Source organism: Cricetulus griseus, chromosome 2 (assembly GCF_003668045.3).
Source record: "Cricetulus griseus strain 17A/GY chromosome 2, alternate assembly CriGri-PICRH-1.0, whole genome shotgun sequence".
NCBI lineage: Eukaryota > Metazoa > Chordata > Mammalia > Rodentia > Cricetidae > Cricetulus > Cricetulus griseus.
Window position 1 is genome coordinate 295,896,078 of NC_048595.1, and position 21,911 is coordinate 295,917,988.

General features: G+C 36.2%; 1 protein-coding gene and 1 pseudogene across 1 annotated transcript; both read right to left on the reverse strand.

Annotated features, from left to right (window-relative positions):
• Window positions 1–375: 375 nt before the first annotated feature.
• LOC100755362 lies at window positions 376–1,305 on the reverse strand (annotated as a pseudogene).
• Window positions 1,306–11,970: 10,665 nt separating this feature from the next.
• Window positions 11,971–12,951, reverse strand: LOC100759985 (olfactory receptor 2G3). Its single transcript, XM_027400976.1, has one exon. The coding sequence runs from the start codon at window positions 12,949–12,951 to the stop codon at window positions 11,971–11,973; it is 981 nt and encodes a 326-aa protein (XP_027256777.1).
• Between the last annotated feature and the right edge of the window lie 8,960 nt (window positions 12,952–21,911).

Sequence of the window (21,911 nt, forward strand, 5' to 3'; positions counted from 1 at the left end):
AAAATGATGGAATTGTTTTTCCTCTTGTGGATCTCAGGATTAACAGAAGAAAGTCATATTTTTTGTTGCCTTGACTCAGAATCACAAATGGTATGGCCACAAGGTGTTTTATGAACTCTTGAATCACAGTGTTCAGTCCTTCCTGCAGCTTAATCATACTTTAAAGTTATTTTAATAGTGAAGAATCTATTGCCCTTTTATAAGTACCTAAGTGCAGTATAGCTTTAACCAAGAGTTGATTGTTTCCTTCTTGGTCCATTTACTCTTGTGAACTCTGTGGCATCTATTAGATGATTTCCTCACCAATTCCAAGCCCAGAATCTTGTTTGAGAGGCAAATCTGTCTCTTCTTGCTTCTTTAGTCTTTCTTTAGCTATTACCTTGTTTTGACCCAAAACTCCTTTGTCAGTGCCCTCCTCAGGGCAGCCTTCACATCCTTGTTCCTCAAAGTACAGATGAATGGGTTGAGTGTAGGTGTAACAATGCCATAGATCAGAGCCATGATCTTTCCCCCATCATGAGAATATCTTGAGGGAAGCTGAACATACATACTTATGGCTGTGAAGTAGAATAGGAAGACTACCAGCAGATGTGACAAGTAGGTATTAAAGGCCTTCCAGTGACTTTCAGCAGAACGGAGTTTTGGCACTGCTTTAACAATGAACACATAGGTCCATAGGATGACACTGAGTGGCACCAAGAGCAGCAAAACTCCAAGGACATTGAGCTCAGCTTCATTCACAATTGTATCAGTACGAGCTAGTTTCAAAAGGGCTGGGACTTTACAGAAGAAGTGGTCTATTTATTGGGGCTACTACAGTGAGAGTGGACTGCATAAGAGAGTTTGCAAAGCCACTAATCCAGGTGCCAGTGGCCATATGGATATACTGTCTCTGGCTCATGATGATAGGATAGTGAAGGGGCTTGCAAATGATGGCAAAGCGATCAAAAGCCATGATGGCCAGAGAATGCATTCAGTTGAACCCAAGGCCAAGAAAATATAAAGCTGGGCCACACAGCCATCATAGCTGATGGTCTGTTCTGGCCATCTAAGGTTGACCAACATCTGAAGGACAGTGCTGGTAGTATAGCAGAGATCCCGAAGAGAAAGATTGGAGACAAAAAAAATACATGGGGCTGTCAAGATGGGGGTCTAGTCGGGAAACTAGGATAATGGTGATATTACCAATAAGGCAAAGATGTAGGCCACCAGAAAAATTACAAAGAGAGGTGTTTCTAGCCAAGGCCGGTCAGAAAATCCCAATAAGATGAAGTCATATATCAAGCTCTAATTGTTGGTCCACATATTAGTATTAATAGGTAAAATTCTATCTACAACCTGTAAATATCCAAATTCAAGATGGATATCCCTCAGTAAAGAAACAACTGAGAATTAGAAATAAGTCATGCTGAGATAAAATTTCCATTTTCTCTGTACAATGTTGTGTCAATGTGGTTGTAATACTGAAAGATCAGCCATGTACCCCTGGGAATGTTGCTTAATTAATGACTGGTTAATTCAAGTTAATAATTCTCTGAATTTTGCTATATTTTGTTTTGGAATGCTTCAGCAGTGCTACCATTGGCTCTACATGACATGGGTGTTTAGTAGTGACAGCATAGTATAGATTAACACAAATTTGGAGAAGACAGAGATTCTTCTAAATCACTTGACCAAATGACAGCAGGTGAAAAGCAATTAATCTGTGTCTTAGGCAGAGCTGAGACACCTTGGCACATTCATCTTTCTCACAGTGAGAATGAGGCCAGGAACCTCATGGGGCCTGGGACATTTCATAACACCTGGGTGATAAGAAGATGGCATGTCAGGACTTCTTTTGTTCTTTCCAAGCTGTACTAGTGCCCATCCTATGAAGAGAAGGAAAGCATCCTAAAGAAAAGCAAAACATCTGAGCAGGGGCTCAGTATTTCAGGCCTAAGATATTTGTACAATGTGAGTGTGCTGTATATAAACTTGGACTTTTAATATTAGAGAAACACTAGAGTTTCAAATATTTTTATCTTTGTATATAATTTGTGTATGAATTTCTAATTTCTCAGTGTTATCAACATACACAGAGGTACACATTTCCCCTTTGCCTTCAGTATTCTGAAGTATGGCTCACTAGTTCTATGTCTGCCACCCCAGTTGCCTCATTCAAATCTTGGCATTACCTTACATAATCACTTATGATAAGTAACCTTAATGGCCAATTTTTCTAATTTGTATCTGACAATGTTTTGTTGAGATGGGAAACAACTCAAGTGGTAAAAAGGCTTGCTGCACAAGCCTGATATCCCAAGTTTTATCATTGGAGCCTACATTATTAAAAAGTAAAGCCACATGTGGCATTGACTCACATCTGTAATCACAGTACTCCTACAGTAAGATTGAAAGCAGAGACAGGAGAAACTGCCAGAAGTTCCTGTGTGCACCACAGCAGCAGAAAAGATGAGAGACCTTGTTGTAAAACAAGGTGGAAGAAAAGGAATAATTAAGTTGTCCTTAACTTCAACACACATGCTTTGACATGCATAGTCACACAGTGACATACAAATATGTATGCACACAATAAATAAATACATGCTTAAGTTCATTTTTGCTTAAATGAACCCCATATTTGAGTAAACTTGCCCTGTATTTCTTTCTGTCTTTTTATAAAAGGCAATTTTTCCTCCTTTGAATCCCAGTAATTCTGTTCACTAACTGTATGATTTTGAAGTGTCATCACTTTTTCATGCTTCAATATTCTTCTTTAAAACAAGCATAGCTATACTTCCATAAGTAAACATATTCGACAATATGATATAAATTGTAAGGTTATCTCAGTTTTGGTTCTATACCACTTATTTAATGACTATGGATTCTTCATTTACCTGGTATAAGGTCCCAAATGTACTTTGCTTGCCTTATACATAACTGCATAATTGGTGCTGCAGAATTAACAGTATCTAATAGAAAGCAGTAAACAGTACAAAGGAAACACTTTGATGTGACTGCTGAAAGGCCAATTTCAGGTCTACTGACTATATTTCTGACCCTTGTTTTGTCACATCCTATTATTACAATCAGACAATGGTAGGCTTAATGGCTTTGGTTAGCCAGGCCTATTTTCTAAGTCTGTCTTATTGATCTCTGAGTAGAAAAAATGACACTGAGGAATGATAGGGAGAGACACTTTCTTCACATCTTAACCTCAGAGTCATTATGTATAAGTCAGGTGTGATGGCATACCCATTATCCCAGCATTCAGGAGGCAGAAGCAGAACGATTACAAGCTTGAAGTGAGCCTGGGATACATTGCATAACCATGTCTAAAAATGATAGAAAAGATAAAAATCATTAAATCTAAAACAGAGTTCAGTCATAACCCCCAATGTCTTCATTTTTTATCATATTTATTTTGGTATTCAAAAGCAGCCATTCCCTTTGAATTGTATTTTCCGGTATCATGCAAATTGTCAACTGGACCAATTCTTATTGATGTATTCATAAAATCTGTAGTTGTCAAGAAACACCAAAGGAGACACATGAAATTCAGATTAATGCCCCATGGTATGTAGCTTTCAAACGTGTTCTATTTTCATCTTGAAAGTACATTGACTCATTAGGAAGCCAGTTTTGCCTTCATACCTAGTTGATCATTCATATCTTGGCACCAAAAAATTTTAGGGGCTCTTGATATTCAAACAGTTGCATTGAAAAGCAGCCTTAGGTTCAGAGTTTCATGAAATGATGGCTTGAAGCTTGGTGAAGTTGCATTGACACAGGCAGCACTTGCTTATGCTGGTGTGAAGCTGAACTGCTGTTATCCACACTGAAAGGGTTACCATACTGTAAAGCATTTTTCTTTATCATTTACTTATCCTTCAGATTTTGTAATTGTCTTAAGATGAATTCCACATTTATCACATACATCAAGATTATGCCCATGTAGAAATATATATATATATTTCTCTCTCTCTCTCTCTATATATATATATAGAAATCTCTGAGTAGAAAAAAATGACAGTGAGAATGATAGGGAGAGACACTTTCTTCACATCTTAACCTCAGAGTCATTATGTATAAGTCAGGTGTGATGGCTGATATATATATATATATATATATATATATATATATATATATGTTTTTGGATTGAGTATGTTTTTTTCTGACTAGAGTAATTGAGTGTTCTTCTTGAGTAACTATGACTTTAGGGATAACAGCTTGTATTAGACTATAATTTATAATAGGTGTTTATTGCTTAATAGTTAATTTAGAATTGTCCAAAACAAGTAACTACTATTTTTAAAAAATATTCTGATAGATGAAATTACATTAGTATCTTGATTAGTATCTTAATTAATTTCATTGATATTTCCTCTCACCTGACCCAAGAAAAACTTTTTACTTTTTCATTCCAAGGCTGAAGCATAGTAAAATTATTCTGTATTTTACTCAACAGTTTGTCCTTCTACCTCTAATTATAAAATTCATGTCACTAATTAACCAATAAGTACATTTATTTTACTTGGTAAGAAACAATGGGCTTTAAGTATGCCACTTCATGCCTTGTAGAAATTCCATCAGTTAAAAAATTAAAAACTTGAATATAAACTCCATATTGCTTTCATAAAAATTGGAAATTAAAATCTATTTATCTTGTAAATTAAAGACAACAGCTGTACAATGTGATGCACAATTTAAATTGGAATGTAAGCAATAGCAAGAGTATCAATAACTTACACAGTAAATTACTATAGAATTATTCCAGAAATCCCCAGGTGCCTATGACCATCTATGGAAATTTAGGTTGATTATTAAAACTTCTACTTTATGGACTCTATTATTTGTTATCACTCTAATTCCACTTTTCATTTTAAACTTGTTCCATTTAATTTTATTCTTCTTCCACTTCTTTTCCAGGTATTGTATCTTTATAAACAGTGTCTCAGAAAGATGCTACTTTCTTAAATTATATTCCCAAAGAAATGGGACAGGTAGCATTTCCATATGAGCAGAGGATGATTATAATAATAGATTTTCTTTGTTTGGCAGTCACAAAAACCTTATTTATTTTGTACTCTTAACTAAAATTTTGCCTTGATTAATAAAGGAATTTTTCTTTGGGATTGTAGTTTTAATTATGGACAGGTACTTCTCAGCATTCAGGTAACTTCTGTTCAGTTAGAATCTTTAAAAGGACAACTGCAGGACAACTGTAGGTCTCCAGAGCGAGTGCCAGGATATGCTCCAAAGCTACACAGAGAAACCCTGTCTCGGAAAAAAAAAAAAAAAGGACAACTGCATAATGTTGCCTTTATCCTATGTGGATGAGTTCTTTGCAAAGGCTGCATTCAGAATATCACTTTTCAGGATCTGAAATTTCTATGATTTTTTTTCTAAACTATAAATGCTGAGAATCTTTTACTGTGTTTCAGAGTTATTATCATACCGTTTCCCAATCTTCACATTATTCCATTATTTCTCTTCAAATAGGTACAGCTATTTGTTTCTGTTTTAAATGCAATTGAGTTTCTGAGATAAACATGGACTGTTTTTAATAAATTCAAATTAAATCCCTATTATATGGAACAGTACAGCAATTATAATGACTAGCAGCATATTTTTAAGCTTTAAATACTTAATATGCTCTTAATATTAAAGATTTACACAAACAGAAGAAAAATGAGTATTGATAAAAGAAGGCCAATTCTTAAGTCAGAAAGTAGAGTTGAGAAAGAAAATAGAGAAGAAAGAACAAAGAGTGGGAGGGAAAAGGATGTGTAGGAAGACTGTACTGTGTGACATCTGACTAGCAAAAGATGCTTACATGAGTATCTGTCTTATAGAAGCATAGAAAGAAATAGAACAAAATGGTAAAAGGAGGGTAGCAATTAAGGCTGACTCAGGCAATTCAGTTGATTTGCCTCGAAAGGACTATGGGTAGGGTGAGTTGGTGCCTTTTCGATATATAAGAAAATTATGTCATTTATTATAATTTAATTTATATAAGTCAGAAGTAAAAATAAGCTTGTGGTCTCCATGAAGGGAGAAACTGGAGATGCAAGACATACCTAATATGACTCACTAAAAGAGTATGAAAAGGAAAGAAGGATCCAGAGATGAGAGTCTGATCTTAGGGCTTAGGACAGGGAGCTAATTTTTTCCTATGTTTAAATTTTGCTGTGCTCCCCACTTTCTACACTGGCTCAGATATATGTTAATAATCCAAGTTTGATTATATATTGCTATGGTTTTTAACTTCTTGATTTGGCTATTTGATGCCCTTATTGTAAACTGTCAGATTTAAACAACTATTTATTTATTTATTTATTTATTTATTTAAAATTAGTAACAAGCTTGCTTCACATGTCAATCCCATCTTCCTCTCTCTCCCTCTCCCTCTCCTCCTCCCCTGTCCGGCACTAACCCTCCCAAACGTCTACCCCATCCCCCCCTCCGCTCCCCAGGGAGGTTGAGGCCCTCCATGGGGGATCTCCAAAGTCTGTCATATCATCCCAGGCAGGGCCTAGGCCCTCCCCCATGTGTCCAGACGGAGACAACATCCCTCCATGTGGAATGGGCTTCCAAAGTCCATTTGTGCTCCAGGGATAAATACCCAAGGCCCCATAGACTGCTGAGGTCTCCTCACTGACACCTATGTTCAGGGGGTCTGGATCAGTCCCATGCTGGCCTCTCAGCCAACAGTCTGGAGTCCATGAGCTCCCCCTTGTTCAGGTCAGCTGTTTCTGTGGGTTTCACCAGCCCAGGCTTGACCCCTTTGCTCATCACTCCTCTCTCTCTGCAGCTGGGTTCCAGGAGTTCAGTTCAGTGTTAAACAACTTTTAAGTTACTGAAATATTTGACCTTTCAGTACTAAATAGATTTGTACACATTATCTCTATTTTAACAACCATAAACATTGAAGTGGAAATAATTTCAATCTGGAAAATGCTAAAATTTCTGTCTATAGATATTTAAATGTAGATCTGGTTCTGAATGTAAATAGCTTGAGCAGTGATATATATTCTCACAGCCTTCCTAATAAAATGTATGAGAAGTATTGTGCATACTAAAATGCACATATCAGAGTTTCTATAAACACATGTACACTCATACGTATACATATATATATATATATATATATATATATATATACATTTATATAGGCACACAAATATATATTCTATACATGTATACAATCCTTCTCATGGCCATATTTGATTGGTTCTTACAATAAACCTCTAAACAAGTATTACTGTTAGTTTTTCAATTGAAGAGAAGAGACAAGTACAAAGAAGTTACAGTCAGAACTTGCTCAAGTTTGTAAAATCAGAAACAAAGATTGAATGATGCTATATTTTGAATATAGTATCAGTGTATTTTTGATAATCCTTAAAAATGAAACCATGGATGACTAGAAAGAATTAACTTTTCAGTCTAAAAGTATTGTGTAATAGTTTTTCCCATCCTACTCCTGGGATCCAGAGCAAAAATAAACAGTGGTTTGACTCATCTGCCCTCCACAGAACCTTCCTGTCTTTTCCTGGTGCTGGATCTATATAGAGTTTGTGCATAGTGATCGGGAGTGGAGGGAGGTGGGTCTATGGCTCAGAGAAAGCATTTAGATCTGGTTGTGTCTGAATTTCTTCTTTCCAACCCTATTAAAAGGCCAATTTTAAGTATCCAAATTATGATAATGTTCTGGCCCCACAGATCAACAGGGAACTTCCCCCCATTTCCCTAGTTGCATCCTGTTTAAACCTCTGAGGTTCAGCATAATTATCACTGTTGTTGCTAGTGTGTCCAGAAGAAAAGAACCAGAGGGACCAAACAGAAAAACCTAGAAACAAAGAAGAAAAAAATTTTAAAGAAAAACATCAGCTTCAAGAAGAAATCAAACCAATTTGAGTAAGACGTAGTTCCAGGACTAACCCACATAGCTTCTAGATTAGAACTAGAAAGAAGTAAAATTCCCTTCATATGAGCTTACACGTTAAAGTAGGACAACTTCACTCAGTTGTGTAATGTTTACAAAGTATGACTATTATAAAGAGAATTTCTGTTATTTACACATTTGTGAACCTGGAAACTATCCAACTTTTAGGCAGAGTTTTGAATTGTTGCCACTTGTAACACACATAGTTCTCCTATTCTTGATCCTTATTTTCACTCTCTGCTCTATATATACTGGACTTGGATTGGTTTCTTCTTTGCTGACTCTCTGAACTGGAGTTCATGTGAAGATTCATTATATCACAATGTGTCTCTCACACTGTCAGAAAAGATTTCTTGCACAGAGAATTCTCAACAGAAGAAACTCAAATGACCAAAAGACATTTAAGGAATTGCTTAACATCCTCAACAATCAGTGAAATGCAAATCAAAATGACTCTGAGATACCATCTTACACCACTCAGAGTGGCTAAGATAAAAAACACTGATGATAGCTTATGCTGGAGAGAATACAGAGTAAGGGGAACATTCCTCCATGGCTGGTGGGAGTGCAAACCTGTACAGCCACTTTTGAAATCAGTATGGCAGTTTCTCAGAAAATTGGGAATCAATCTACCTCAAGACCTAGCACTCTTGGGCATATACCCAAAGGATGCACAATCATACCACAAAGACCTTTGCTCAACTATATTCATAGCAGCATTATTCCTAATAGTCAGAACCTGGAAACAATCTAGAAGTCCATTAACAGAAGAATGGATAAATAAAATGTGGTACATTTACATAATGGAGTATTACTCAGTGTCTAAAAAACAATGACATTATGAAATTTGCAGGCAAATGGATTGAACTATAAAAAAAACCCATCCTGTGTGAGGCAACCTAGACTCAGAAAGACAAACACAGTATGTATTCACTCATAAGTGTATAGTAGATGTAAAGCAAAGGATAACCAGGCTACAATCCACAACTGCAGAGAAGCTAGGTAAAAAGGGGGTCCTAAAAGGAACACATATGGAGGGCCCCAGGAAGGGAAAATAGCTAAGGTCTCCTGGACAAACTGGGAGGCAGGTAGAATGGAAAGTTTGGGAACATGAGTGATTGAGAAGACTGAGTTGGGGGAGGTGTGTGTGTGGGGAAAGCAATGAAAGATATATCTTAATATAAGGAGCCATTATGGGATTAGGGGAAAACCTGGTGTTAGAGAAATTCTCAGGATTCCACAAGGATGACCCCAGTTAAGACTTCTAGCAGTAGTGGAGAGAGTGTCTGGATGGGCTTTTCCCTTTAATTAGATTAGCCACCACCCTAATTGTCATCATGGAACCTACATCCAGTAACTGATGGAAGCAGATGCAGTGACCCACAGCCAAGCACAGGGCTGAGCTCCTGGAGTTTAGTTGAAGAGAGGGAGGAGGAATCATACGAACAAGGTTAATCAAGAGCATGATGGGGAAAGCCACAGAGACAGCTGACCTGAGATAGTGGGAGCTCCTGGACTACAGACTGACAGCTAGGGAACCTGCATGGGACTGAACTAGACATTCTGAATGTGGCTGACAGTATGTGCCTTAATCTCTTGTGGGGCATCCCGGCAGTGGGCAACAGGACCTGTCCCAGGTGCATGAACTGGCTTTTTGGAGACCATTCCCTATGGTGGGATATCTTGCTCAGCCTTGATTACAGAGGGGAGGGGTTTGGTCCTGCCTCAACTTAATATGCCAGACTTTGTTGACTTCCCAAGGTAGGCCTTAGCCCCTCTGAGGAGTGGATTGGAGTAGGAAGGGGGGAATGGAAGTGAAAGAAGGGGAGGGAGAGGGAACTGGTCTTGGTATGTAAAATGAAAAATAATTTTTTAAGATAAAAATGTAGCTAAAAAATTAAAAGAAAAAAAAGAAACTACTGATGAGTTGGTATGCATCCTAAAGATTTAAAGTAGAGTTGACTGATTCTTTTTCATGTATAAAAGTTTAGATTTGTGGTTCCTTTAAGATTCCTTGTAAGATTACTTTTCAAGTTAAGTAATAAAGTAATTGGCCTTTTCTTTGTAAATGCAAAACACAGCCTGACAGTAAAAGACCTGACTGAGAAAAATATCTTGCTTGTCTATATGGTTAATCAATAACAAGTTGCTTGTGTATGAATGAACGTGGGTTCTTGGCATAATTTTGTTGTTCAGCTGTAATATGTAAAATGTTTAATCGTGTAAATAATGTGGAAAACATGCTGGTTTTTTTTTTACTTGTATTGATTGTAATCATTCATTTGAAAACCAGAATGTAACCACATTGTAATTTTTGTATTGTCTGAAACACTTTCCTGGAGTATATATGCTGTAAGGAAAAGAATGAAGAGAAAGGTAAAATGGGCTAGAAGGAAAACACCAAGAATGAGAGAATAAGGAAGAATAAAGATAGAACTGGAAGGGAAGCAACAAGAATAAAGATAGAGTTAGAAAGAAAATATCAAGAATGAGAGAAGGAAAATCACCAAAAAATAAAGAATAGAGAATGCAAAGAAGAATAAAGAAAAGGTTTGAAGGAAACCATCAAGAGAGTGTGTGAGTTTCTTTTTCCCTAGCTCCCTCAGATAAAAAAGCCCAGTACACACTAACTCCATGGATTCCCTTTGAGTCTTGTCCTGCTATGGGCTGCCCTCCCCCCGGACAGTGATGAGGAACTGTGCATGGATTACAGAAAATTGTAAACAGGTAACAGAAAATATGTAACTCACAATATAATTATGAGAAAAAACATAAAATAGATAACTAACTACACAGGTAAATACTGGATTGTGTTAGTATATCCTTTCAGAAATAAATTTAAATAAGGGCCATGTATGTTATAGCTACAATAAGTAAAAACCTTTGTTGCTGGGAGGTGAACTAGGTGACTAGACACAGGTTTTAATCCATAGTTTGGTGAGAATGTCTTTTAGAGTTTGAGTTCATTCTAGTGTGAGGAATACATCTTCCCCATACTCTGTAGTCAGAAATCATGGAAATCAAACCTCATGCTACAAATAAGTCACCACCATTAGATTGCAGCTGAATAAAATAATCTCATCACAGTAAACTGTTTCATAAAAGTACACTTTACATAAATCAGTTAACAAACTCATTTGAGATGTCTGAAGCATAATCTGCTTGATTATTACAAGTGAATTGAGTAAGGTATCAATAATTACTACTAACTGCTTGGATAGTTTATCTCTGGAAAAATTATTATGTTCACCAAGGTGACTCTCCTTGACAGTATGTGTTTTACTAGAAAGAGACAGTTCATTAGTGGTAAATGTTACTGTTTCCTAACAAAGCCAATACAGCCTGACATTGGTCTCATGCTGGAAATGATGCAGCCAAGAGCCCAGTCTTTCCTATTTCAGACATTACTATTTATTGTCAGACACAGAGAATCTGGGTAAATATATTAGTTAATATAATTGAACATGATAAGCCCAAGTAGATCAACAATATTATAATAATAAAATAATTTTGAATATATGCTATTTATTTATCATTTAGTATCAAATATGTTGGCTATCATAATGATGGACATTACTTTTTTAGCTCATAACAACTAAATCTTCATTTAGTCAATGAAAATTTGACTAAAATTTGCACAAGTTAAAAAAAGAAGTAGGAGAGTTAAAAATCCCAAGTCTGTATTCTGTCCAAGTTCCCAACTGGTTTCTACAATATTCATGGTCGGGCTTGCTGTGGGAATAGCTGCTTTCTAGGATTATTAGAATATTTATGGGAAGGGACTTGCAATGGAGAATTATGGTTATGTTTGTGAGTTCGTATGCAAAGGAGAAATAAAAGAAGGATAGGGAGAATCTGGAGAGTGTGAGAAGCAGAACAGTCATAGACATTAAGAGTATGGGTAAACGTTGTCTCCTGGGTCCCGCAGCATTCTGGGAAGAGATTGAAAAGATCGACCCAAGGCCAAGGACAATGCAGCACTGGAAAAACTTCAGTGAGCCTCAAAGGCCGAGAGGACTCCAGTTCAGGAGTATAAGACAGTATGTTCAGGATCCTCTAGTCATAAAACCACTGTCATCATGTGCTCTGCTTCGTTTGCACACGCCAGAGTCTCTATTAAGGAGCCGACTCAGAGCCCCCTTCACCTCCTTATTCCGCAGTGTGTAGATGAGGGGATTAAGGGTCGGGGTCATGACAGTATAGAAGAGAGAGATGAACTTTCCGTGGGTGTGGGCGTATGAACTGTTGGGCTGGATGTAGATGGCAGTGATGCTCCCATAGAAGAGGGACACCACCATCAAGTGGGATCCACATGTTCCCAGGGCTCTGCGCCAAGCCTGGGCAGACTTGATTCTTATAACTGCCTTGACTATGTATCCATAGGACGTCAGTATCAGTGCTAAGGGTAAAAGCAGCAAGACCAATGAGGCCACAAAGAGCTGGATCTCATTGGCATGAATGTCCACACAGGCAAGCTTGATCATGGAAGGGACCTCACAGAAGAAATGGTGCAGCCACAGGTGACCACAACGGGGAAGCCAAAGAGTGACTGTTCCCTGGATGAGAGCATTTCCTATTCCACTGAGCCACGAAATTCCTGCTAGAGCCTGGCAGAGCTGTGGGTTCATCACAGATACATAGTGGAGAGGCTTGCAGACAGCAGCATAGCGGTCAAAAGCCATTACTGCCAGGAGAATACACTCAGTCGAGCCCAGAGTCAGAGATACATAAAGCTGCACTGCACAGCCCACAGCTGTGATGGTCTTGGCTGGTCCTTTCAGGTTCCACAGAAGTTGGGGGACAATGCTGGTGGTGAAACAGATGTCCACGAGGGAGAGGTGAGTAAGAAAAAAGTACATAGGAGTTTTGAGTTTCGGATCTATTGAAGAGATCAGAATAATTATTGTATTTCCCACCAGAGTGAGAAGATAGGAAATTAAAATAACTGTGAAGAGTGTTCGTTCCAGCTCTGGCTGGTCTGAGAAACCCTCCAGAATGAAGTAATCATTGACACTGCTGTTAATCATCCCTGTCACCTGGTGTATACAAGGATGAAAACATTACAAAATAAGAGAATGTCACAATACCATTGTCCATAAAATAAATTAAAATGCTGACATTGAAGAAATTTGCAGTGACTTAAGGTTCAGGGCTCTTTAGAGGCTGAAGAAGATTTTATTACAGGAAGGATATAAGTCTTTAGTGAGGCTACCTTAGAAGCAGTCTTTGCCTGAGTCTGAGGAACTGAGACAGTTTGTCACAGAAGAAAATACATCAAAAGAATAAATGTATTTAATCCATTTATAACTTATAACAATTCATTCAAATTAAAAAGTGTTTGGTGTCTTTATAAATAATAATTATTAAAAAAACTACTTTCTTCAACCACAACCTTTAAACTAGTCAGTTTTTTTTCTTTAGTTTAAAAAATATGTACAACAGGCTCTGGAGATTTATAATGTACTACTACTTTTGATGTAAAATATCAAACATTTGTGTATTGATGAAACTGTATTGACATTGATGTCAGGTTTATGCATACATGAGTTCAAAAGCATGCTTCTTGAGGCAATTATTAGCTCATCCGGTGTACCAGCTACTAGCTTGCGGCAAATTGGATCAGACAGTACATTTACACATCTCCCCTCCTCAGCTGTGTGGTCCTGGGTGGAGGTACTGGCTTTCTGGTTTTATATGTTGAAAGAGAAGGTGAGTGCATTTGAATGTAGGGCGTATTTGCCAATGTAACTAGGGCTTCTCAGGCAGATAGAAGAGGTTGTTTCATTGTGTACCCAACATTAATAATTTTAAAGAAATAACTTTAAGAACTTGAAATATTTACAAATACTAATCCTTTTGTGCCCAAAGACTGTTGCTATGCCCATGTGTAATGCTGTTGGTACCTGGCATCGGTACAACCATTCAAGCCTTAAAATTCTTTCTTAATTACAACTTCATATCTTTTACTTGTTTTATTTTAGGGAAAATTAATTGTGGAAGTAACATATGAAATAATTCTTAACTTTTGACAAATTTCATTTATCATATAAAACTGTTACAGAACTCAGTGAAAATTAAATCTGGGAGGTATGGGTAATGGATCCAGACATCCAGTAACCAAAAACCATGTGAAGTACCTGAGTGGTTACTGAAAATAGGGAGAGGGCTACACAGTGATAAAAAGAGAATATGAAGGAACCCCTAACGAGCAAACCATCTTGTGTGTATATGCTAATAGCATACATACATCTAGACATCTATATACACATTTTTATCATACATGCATATACACATGTACATGTATATTGCAATAACTTATATTAGATGTAATGTATATTGAATATATATACATATATATATATATATAGTTTTAATTATAATAAAGGCATTCACAATTACATACACATGCATCCATACAAACACACATACGTGACTATCATTTTCTCACTTTGTTGCCATCAAAGGAATGAAATGAAGACAGATATACCACTTCTGTTCTACTCCTGTTCATGGACATCTTACCCATCTTGGTCAAGTGAAACACTTTATGTCACTTCTGAGATACTCACAAACACAGGCAGCCATGGGAGAGTGTAATAACACAAATTTATGGCCAGACCAATTCTCTATTTATTAGAATATGCTCATTGTGGCTTTTTAGAAGAATTGTTTTTCTCCCTGATGCACTCCTAATCATACGGAGTTCCATGCTCTCTTTTCACCTAGGTGAGCACGCATCACATGAAACCCAAGTATTGTTAAGATCACTCACATGTATAGACATAAATCCCAAATCATATGTGGTAGAAAACTAGTTGATGTGAGATAATTTCCTTCACTCTTTCATATGAATAATGTTGAAACAAAAATGATGTCTGAGCCACAGATCTCAAAAGTGTTATTACCTTGAATGCCAGTTGGTGTCTCAGGGCTTGTGTTGATTGTAGGGCTACTATTTAATAATGGTGTAATTCTCTGAAGACCAGAAAACCAAGAGAGATTGTACAAGAATACAGGGCACTGTTTTGGAAAGTTCCAAGGACACAGATCTCCCATTACGGCAATTAGTCTCATGCTGTATTGCATCCAAAGCTGAACTTTCCAGAAGGCCATTCAGAAGGAGATTCTGTTGCTTTTCTGATCTTTCAAAGTTATTTAAGTATAAGCAAAAAGCCTAAGGGCAAAAACTTCTGCATGCATAACCAACTTGTATATAATTTTTTAAAAATTCAGTGGTTTTCATACTAAATTTCCATAAATAATTTATATAACATGTGTGTATGTACATGCTTACTGTGCAAATAACTTCAAATTTGTTTAACCACAACTCAACGTATTACTACATCTTTTCTTCGTATCTACCCCACCATATTTGCATATGTTTTGCCATGCCCTGTGTAACTATTGCTATGTATTTAACCAGGTTTAAGCAAAATTATGTGTTGTTATTTTTGTCTTTGTATTAATCCAATACCATCTTCATGCGAATCATTTATTTTGGCTCATGTTAACAGCAGAGTACAACCTCCATCCCATAATGCATTTTGTTATTTTAATATAGCACTAACCACTTATCTACAATGGTGTTAGTAGCTATTTTTGTGTTTCTGAGTTTCATCTTTAATAAAGAATGTTGCTTTGGATATTTTTGCATAAATAAAACTAAGTATTTTGATAATAACCTTTGGCACAGAATCGTTTAGTCACAAAATATCCATGCATCCAGAGTTGATGGATCTATGGATCTATGAAAACTATTTACACTCTACAGGCAGATATCCAACATCTAGGTCACACTCAGTATTTTCTTCCCTTTTAATTTCAGTCATTTTGGTGGTATGCAAAGAGCATCACACTATAATTTTCATTTGTACTCCTTGGATGATAAACACTGAAAAACTATGGAATTTTGTCAAGACCATCATCACCTGGAAACTTTCCAGGTGAGTGACCCAAAAGTGTGTATTGTAGAAGGTTTATATGAACAAAATCCATTGACCACTATACTTTCCCATAAGGCTTTGTTATTTTTCAAGAACTAAAACTTCCAGAATCCGAGGAAGTTACCGTTGTCACAGGGCCATTGGCACAGGTGTGACTTACAGGATAACTTAGGATCTAAAATATCTTGTTGTTTTTAATATGCCATGGAGACAGCACACCTCTTCAAGTCTTTAAATTTTTCATATTTATGTTTAGGAAACTAGGTTTTAATTTTGAAAAATACAAGGAGAATGTAGAAGAATGATGCCTGATTTTTCTTATTTTATTCAGTAGCAGAGACTTGCAGGGGTCCCTTAATGTGATTTTGTGGATATGCAAACTAATATAGTAGGATGAAGTCAGATGAATCAAAATAATTAACATGCCTTCTGTTCTTAATTTTTCAAATATATTTGTGATAATTATAATGGCTGAAAATTAATACTTAAAAGGAAAACATTTCATTGAAAGAAAAGTTTTAAAGTGAGCTCTCCAGTGTATAGTTCTGAGCAGTAATATTGACTATGTTAAAACAACAAGTGATTCACAGGTTGTCAGATTTTAGCATCAGGAAAATGAAATATTAGCCTCACACTTATTTATTTATAGTTTATTTATAGTTCAGATGGAAATTTTGTCAGTGTTTTCCACATATATTTGTGAAGTTTACTGATTTCAGAATATAAATAACATAACAGCATTCTCAGAATAACCTATGAGTTTATAAATCAATAATTTAATAATTTATCATGATTCAAAAGAAGAGACAGTGTGCTCAGTTTTGGGTGTTTCTTAATTTATAATTCAAAGGAAAAAGACTTAATAGCTTCAGTATACTAAGTTATTTTAATGTTATCTAAATTCAACTTAAAAATTGTTAATTTTACATTAAGCATTCTTTTTGTGGATATTTGTAAAAGTGTGTAACAGACAATAAGAGGTATCCTGCCATTTTCAGAAACCAAGGACTGTCAAAAATAAACCCTAGTCCCAGGTGTGGGTACTTCCTTTTGAGTTGTTGGTTAATGGGCTCCCAAAACAATGCATGGTATTGACATTTCACTTAGTTGTCTACCAGAATTTGATGGTAAGACCCTATTGCTGAAGACACCACATACTTTTATTATAAGGCATGGGGAAATCTAGTGAGTAACCAGAAAATTCCTTCCTGAGGGACAGATTGTATAGTTCCAAAAGATGCTATGAAGGTTGTCAGGAGAGCAAAGGTATCAACAGTCTTACTAACTTGTAAAGTCTGAACTACAATAATTATTTGGCTGGAAGATTGTCCATTGGCACAATAGTGGCACAGTGTTTTGGGGGATAACAAAAATCTGTCTGATTATATTTAAGATTTATTCAACCAGAGGAAACCTATGCCTACTACTGTCACTCTTGCCAAGAACCCAACATCAGTGTGGTCCTGGCTCCCAGGGAAGAACTTACTACCATCATTTTAGTAAATTGATGTAGTATCCTAACTGCTCTAGGAAAACATTTTCTTTACACAGAGACTAGTCCATATTGTACACTGCCTCAGAGAACTATCTTTTTTGCATTACAAAGAAGTCAACACAAAGAAACACAGTGATCACAGTGCAAAGACTTACTGTAGAGTGCTCATCTCCAAATGGTACATCTACGTAACTCTTACCCATACTAAGGCTCAGAGTATGCCATATAAGAGGGAGCTAAAAGATTTTAAGAGACAGAGGTAGGGGAGAACTGATGTGAAAAAGTCTCTTCTATACATGACAGGCAGTTACACTCATGAACTCAATAGCTGTGGTTGCTACACAAAATCTGAACAGGCTCAATCTCATCAATATTTCTTCATGTATGGCCAGGAAAACTCACAAGACCTCACTCTTGGTTAAGAAGCTAAAGAAAGTCCATTTCTCTACTGGGAAAGTCATTTTCTCAGGGATGGGGCCCCTGGTATGTTTCCCAGATTACAGTCAAGAAACCTACATATATGTGTGTGTATCCAGGCAACACTAATTGGACACATAGGTTATATGTATTTTTTAAGAGAATAGTAGGACTGGAAAGATGACTCAGTAATTAAGGCTACCTGTTGCTTTTGCAGGAGACCTGGATTTGATTCCCAGGATACACATGTGACTCATGACCATCTATAACTTCAATTCTAGGGGATCTGACACTCTCTTTTTATCTCCATGGGCAACAGATATATATGTGATTGACATACATACATCCAAGAAAAATACTCATATACCCAAAACTAGAAAAAGAAATTAAAAGGAGGATATACTCTTAGCTGTACATCTAAAGGCATAAGAAATACTTATATATTCATCTCTATTGCTATATTTTTCAATATAGGCAAGATGGAGCCATTATAGAAATCTACCAACAAATGGACAAACTAAATATGGAATATGCAAAGGAAAATGAAATAGTGAACTTTTCAGGAAAATGGATGGAATTTGAGCTCACACTGTTAAGCAAGTTAATTTCAACATAAGGGAAATAACCTGTTATATCTCATATGTAACAATACACATACACATATATACATATTGTATGAAAGTAGAAGGAGGACTATGAGTGTCGAGAAAGAGATCTAAAGGGATAATGAGGGAAAAGAGAGTCTAAAGGGTACAGCCAGAAACTGGAAGCAGTCTAGATGCCCCTCAACCGAAGAATGGATAGAGAAAATATGGTACATTTACACAATGGAGTACTACTCAGCAGAAAAAAAACAAAAAACAAAAAACAATGAAATCTTGAAATTTGCCGGAAAATGGATGGAACTCGAAGAAACCATTCTGAGTGAGGTAACCCAATCACAAAAAGACAAATATGATATGTACTCACTCATATGTAGACCTGCTTTATGATACATAGTAGTGGCCGTGCTTTATCAAAGCTGTTTTTAATGATGTTGCTCAGAGTCGTTTCCTCCCAGATGATGACTGAGAAGCTAATTTAAAAAAAATGGTGCCAAGTACCACAAGAGTAACATAACGGTGCTGTTTTCTGGGATTTTGGTTTTTACTTTTTTTTTTTTAAATGGAGTGTGCTGGATGTCTCTACAATTTTGTTCAAATGACTGCAGAACCTGGAAAACCTGTTGCTGCTATTGATGTATAGCATATTGCCATTATTGCTTTTTTCATATATATATATATATATATATATATATATATATGTACAAAACAACATATTTTCTGTCATATGAAGACCCTCAATTTAATTACAAATACAAAAAATATTTTTTCCATATAAAGTTGTGTATTGTTCTTTCAAGGTCTGTGAAGAATTGTGCTGGGATTTTGATGGGGATTACATTGAAACTATAGATTGCTTTTGTCAAGATTGCCAATTTTTTCTATGTTGATCCCATCTATCCAAGAGAATGGGAGATCTTTCCATTTTCTGGTATCTTCTTTAAATTCTTTCTTTAAAGATTCAAAGTTCTTACTATATAGGTCTTTCACGTGTTTGTTTAGAGTTACCCCAAAGATATTTAATGTTGTTTGTGGCTATTGTAAAGGGTGATGTTTCTCTGATTTCCTTTTCAGTCCATTTATCTTCTGTATACAGTAGGGCTACTGATTGTTTTGAGTTAATCTTATATCCTGCCACTTTTTTTTATCAGCTCAAAGAGTTCCCTGTTTTTTTTTTTTTGCATCACTTATGTAAACTATCATATCATCTGCAAATAGTGAAAGTTTGACTTCTTCCTTTCCAATCTGTATCCCCCTGATCTCCTTTTGTTGTCTTATTGCTCTAGCTGGAAATTTAAGTACAGTATTGAAGAGCTATGAAGAGAGTGGACAGCCTTATCTTGTCCCTGATTTTAGAGGAATCGCTTTGAGTTTCTCTCCATTTAGTTTGATGTTGGCTGTTGGTTTGTTGTATATTGCTTTTTATCATGTTTAGGTATGTTCCTCTTATTCCTGATCTCTCAAAGACCTTTATTGTGAAGGGGTGTTGGATTTTGTCAAAGGCTTTTTCAGCATCTGTGAGATGATCACATGGTTTTTATTTTTCAGTTTGTATATATGGTGGATTACATTGATGGATTTTCATGTGTTGAACCAATCCTGCATTTCTGGGATAAAGCCTACTTGATCATGGTGGAGGATTTTTCTGATGTATTCTTGGATTCGATTCGCCAATATTTTGTTGAGTATTTTTGCATCAATGTTCGTAAAGGGATATTGGTCTGTAGTTCTCTTTCTTAGCTGTGTCTTTGTGTGGCTTGTGTACCATGGTAATTGTGGCCTCGTAAAAAGAGTTTGGCAATGTCCCTTCTGCTTCTATTGTGTGGAAAAATTTGAGGAGTACTGGTATTAGCTCTTCTTTGAATTTCTCATATAATTCTGCACTGAAACCATCTGGCTCTGGTTTCTTTCTTTCTTTCTTTCTTTCTTTCTTTCTTTCTTTCTTTCTTTCTTTCTTTTTGTTTTTGGTTGGGGGACTTTTGATGACTGCTTCATTAGGGGTTATTGGTCTATTTAAATTGCTTGTCTGTTCTTGACTTAATTTTGGTAAGTGAAATCTATCCAGAAAATTGTCCATTTCCATTACATTTTGAAATTTTGTGGAGTGCAGGGTTTCAAAGTATGACCTGAAGATTCTCTGGATTTCCTCAACTGTCCATTGTTATATCCCTCTTTTCATTTCTGATTTTGTTAATTAGCATGCTTTCTCTCTGACTTTTGGTTAGTTTAGATAGAGGTTTGTCTATCTTCTTATTTTTCTCAAAGAATCAACTCCTTGTTTTATTTAGCCTTTGTAATGTTTTTCTATTTTCTATTTTATTGATTTCAGCCCTCAGTTTGATTATTTCCTGGTGTCTACTCTTCTGTGGTGAATTTGTATCTTTTTGTTTTAGAGCTTTCAGTTGTGCTGTTAATTCTCTAGTGTGACTATTCTCCAGTTTCTTCATGTGGGCACTTAGTGCTATTAACTTTCCTCTTAGCACTCTTTCAGAGTGTCCCATAAGTTTGGATATGGTGTGTCTTCATTCACATTATATTCTAGGAAGTCTTTAATTTCTTTTTTATTTCTTCCTTGACCCAGGAATGGTGCAATTGCACATTATTCAACTTCCATTAGTTCATAGGGTTTCTGCAATTTGTGTTGTTGTTGAATTCTAACTTTAAAGCATGGTGATCTGCTTAGATACAGGGAGTTATTCCAAGTTTTTTTGTATGTGTGTATGTTTGCTACATTGCTGAGTATGTGGTTGATTTTAGAGAAGGTTCTATGTGGTGCTGAGAAGGTATATTCTTTTGTGTTTGGATGGAATGTTTTATAGATATCTGTTAAACCAATTGGGTCATAACTTCTGTTAGTTCTTTTGTTTCTTTTTATGTTTCTGTCTGGGGGTCCTATCTAGTGGTGTGAGGGGGAGCTGTTGAAGTCTCCTACTATAAGATGTGAGTTTCTATGTGTGATTTGAGCTTTAGTAATATTTCTTTTACAAGTGTGGGTGCCTTTGTATTTGGGGCATAGATGTTCCAGATTGAGACTTCATCTAGATGGACTTTTCCTGTGATGAGTATGAAATGCCCTTCTTCATCTCTTTTGATTGATTTTAGTTTGAAGTCTAATTTGTTAGATATTATGATTTCTACACCAGCTTGTTTCTCGGGTGCATTTGATTGGAAAGTATTTTCCCAACCCTTTACTCTGAGGGAATGTGTGTCTTTGATGGTGAGATGTGTTTCTTCTATGCAGTAGAAGGATGGATTCAGTCTTTGTATCCATTCTGTTATCCTGCATCTTTTTATAGGCAAGTTAAGACCATTGACATTGAGGCATATTAATAACCATTCATTGTTGATTCTTGTTTGTTTTGGGTTTGCTGGTGGTGGTGTTATTATGTTTGGTGTTTGGTAAATTGGTATTATCTATTGCCTATGGTTTTTTGAGTGTAGTTATCTTCCTTGGGTTGGAGATTTCCTTCCAGTAATTTCTGTAGGGCTGGATTTGTAGATATGTATTGCTTTAATTTGTTTCTGTCATG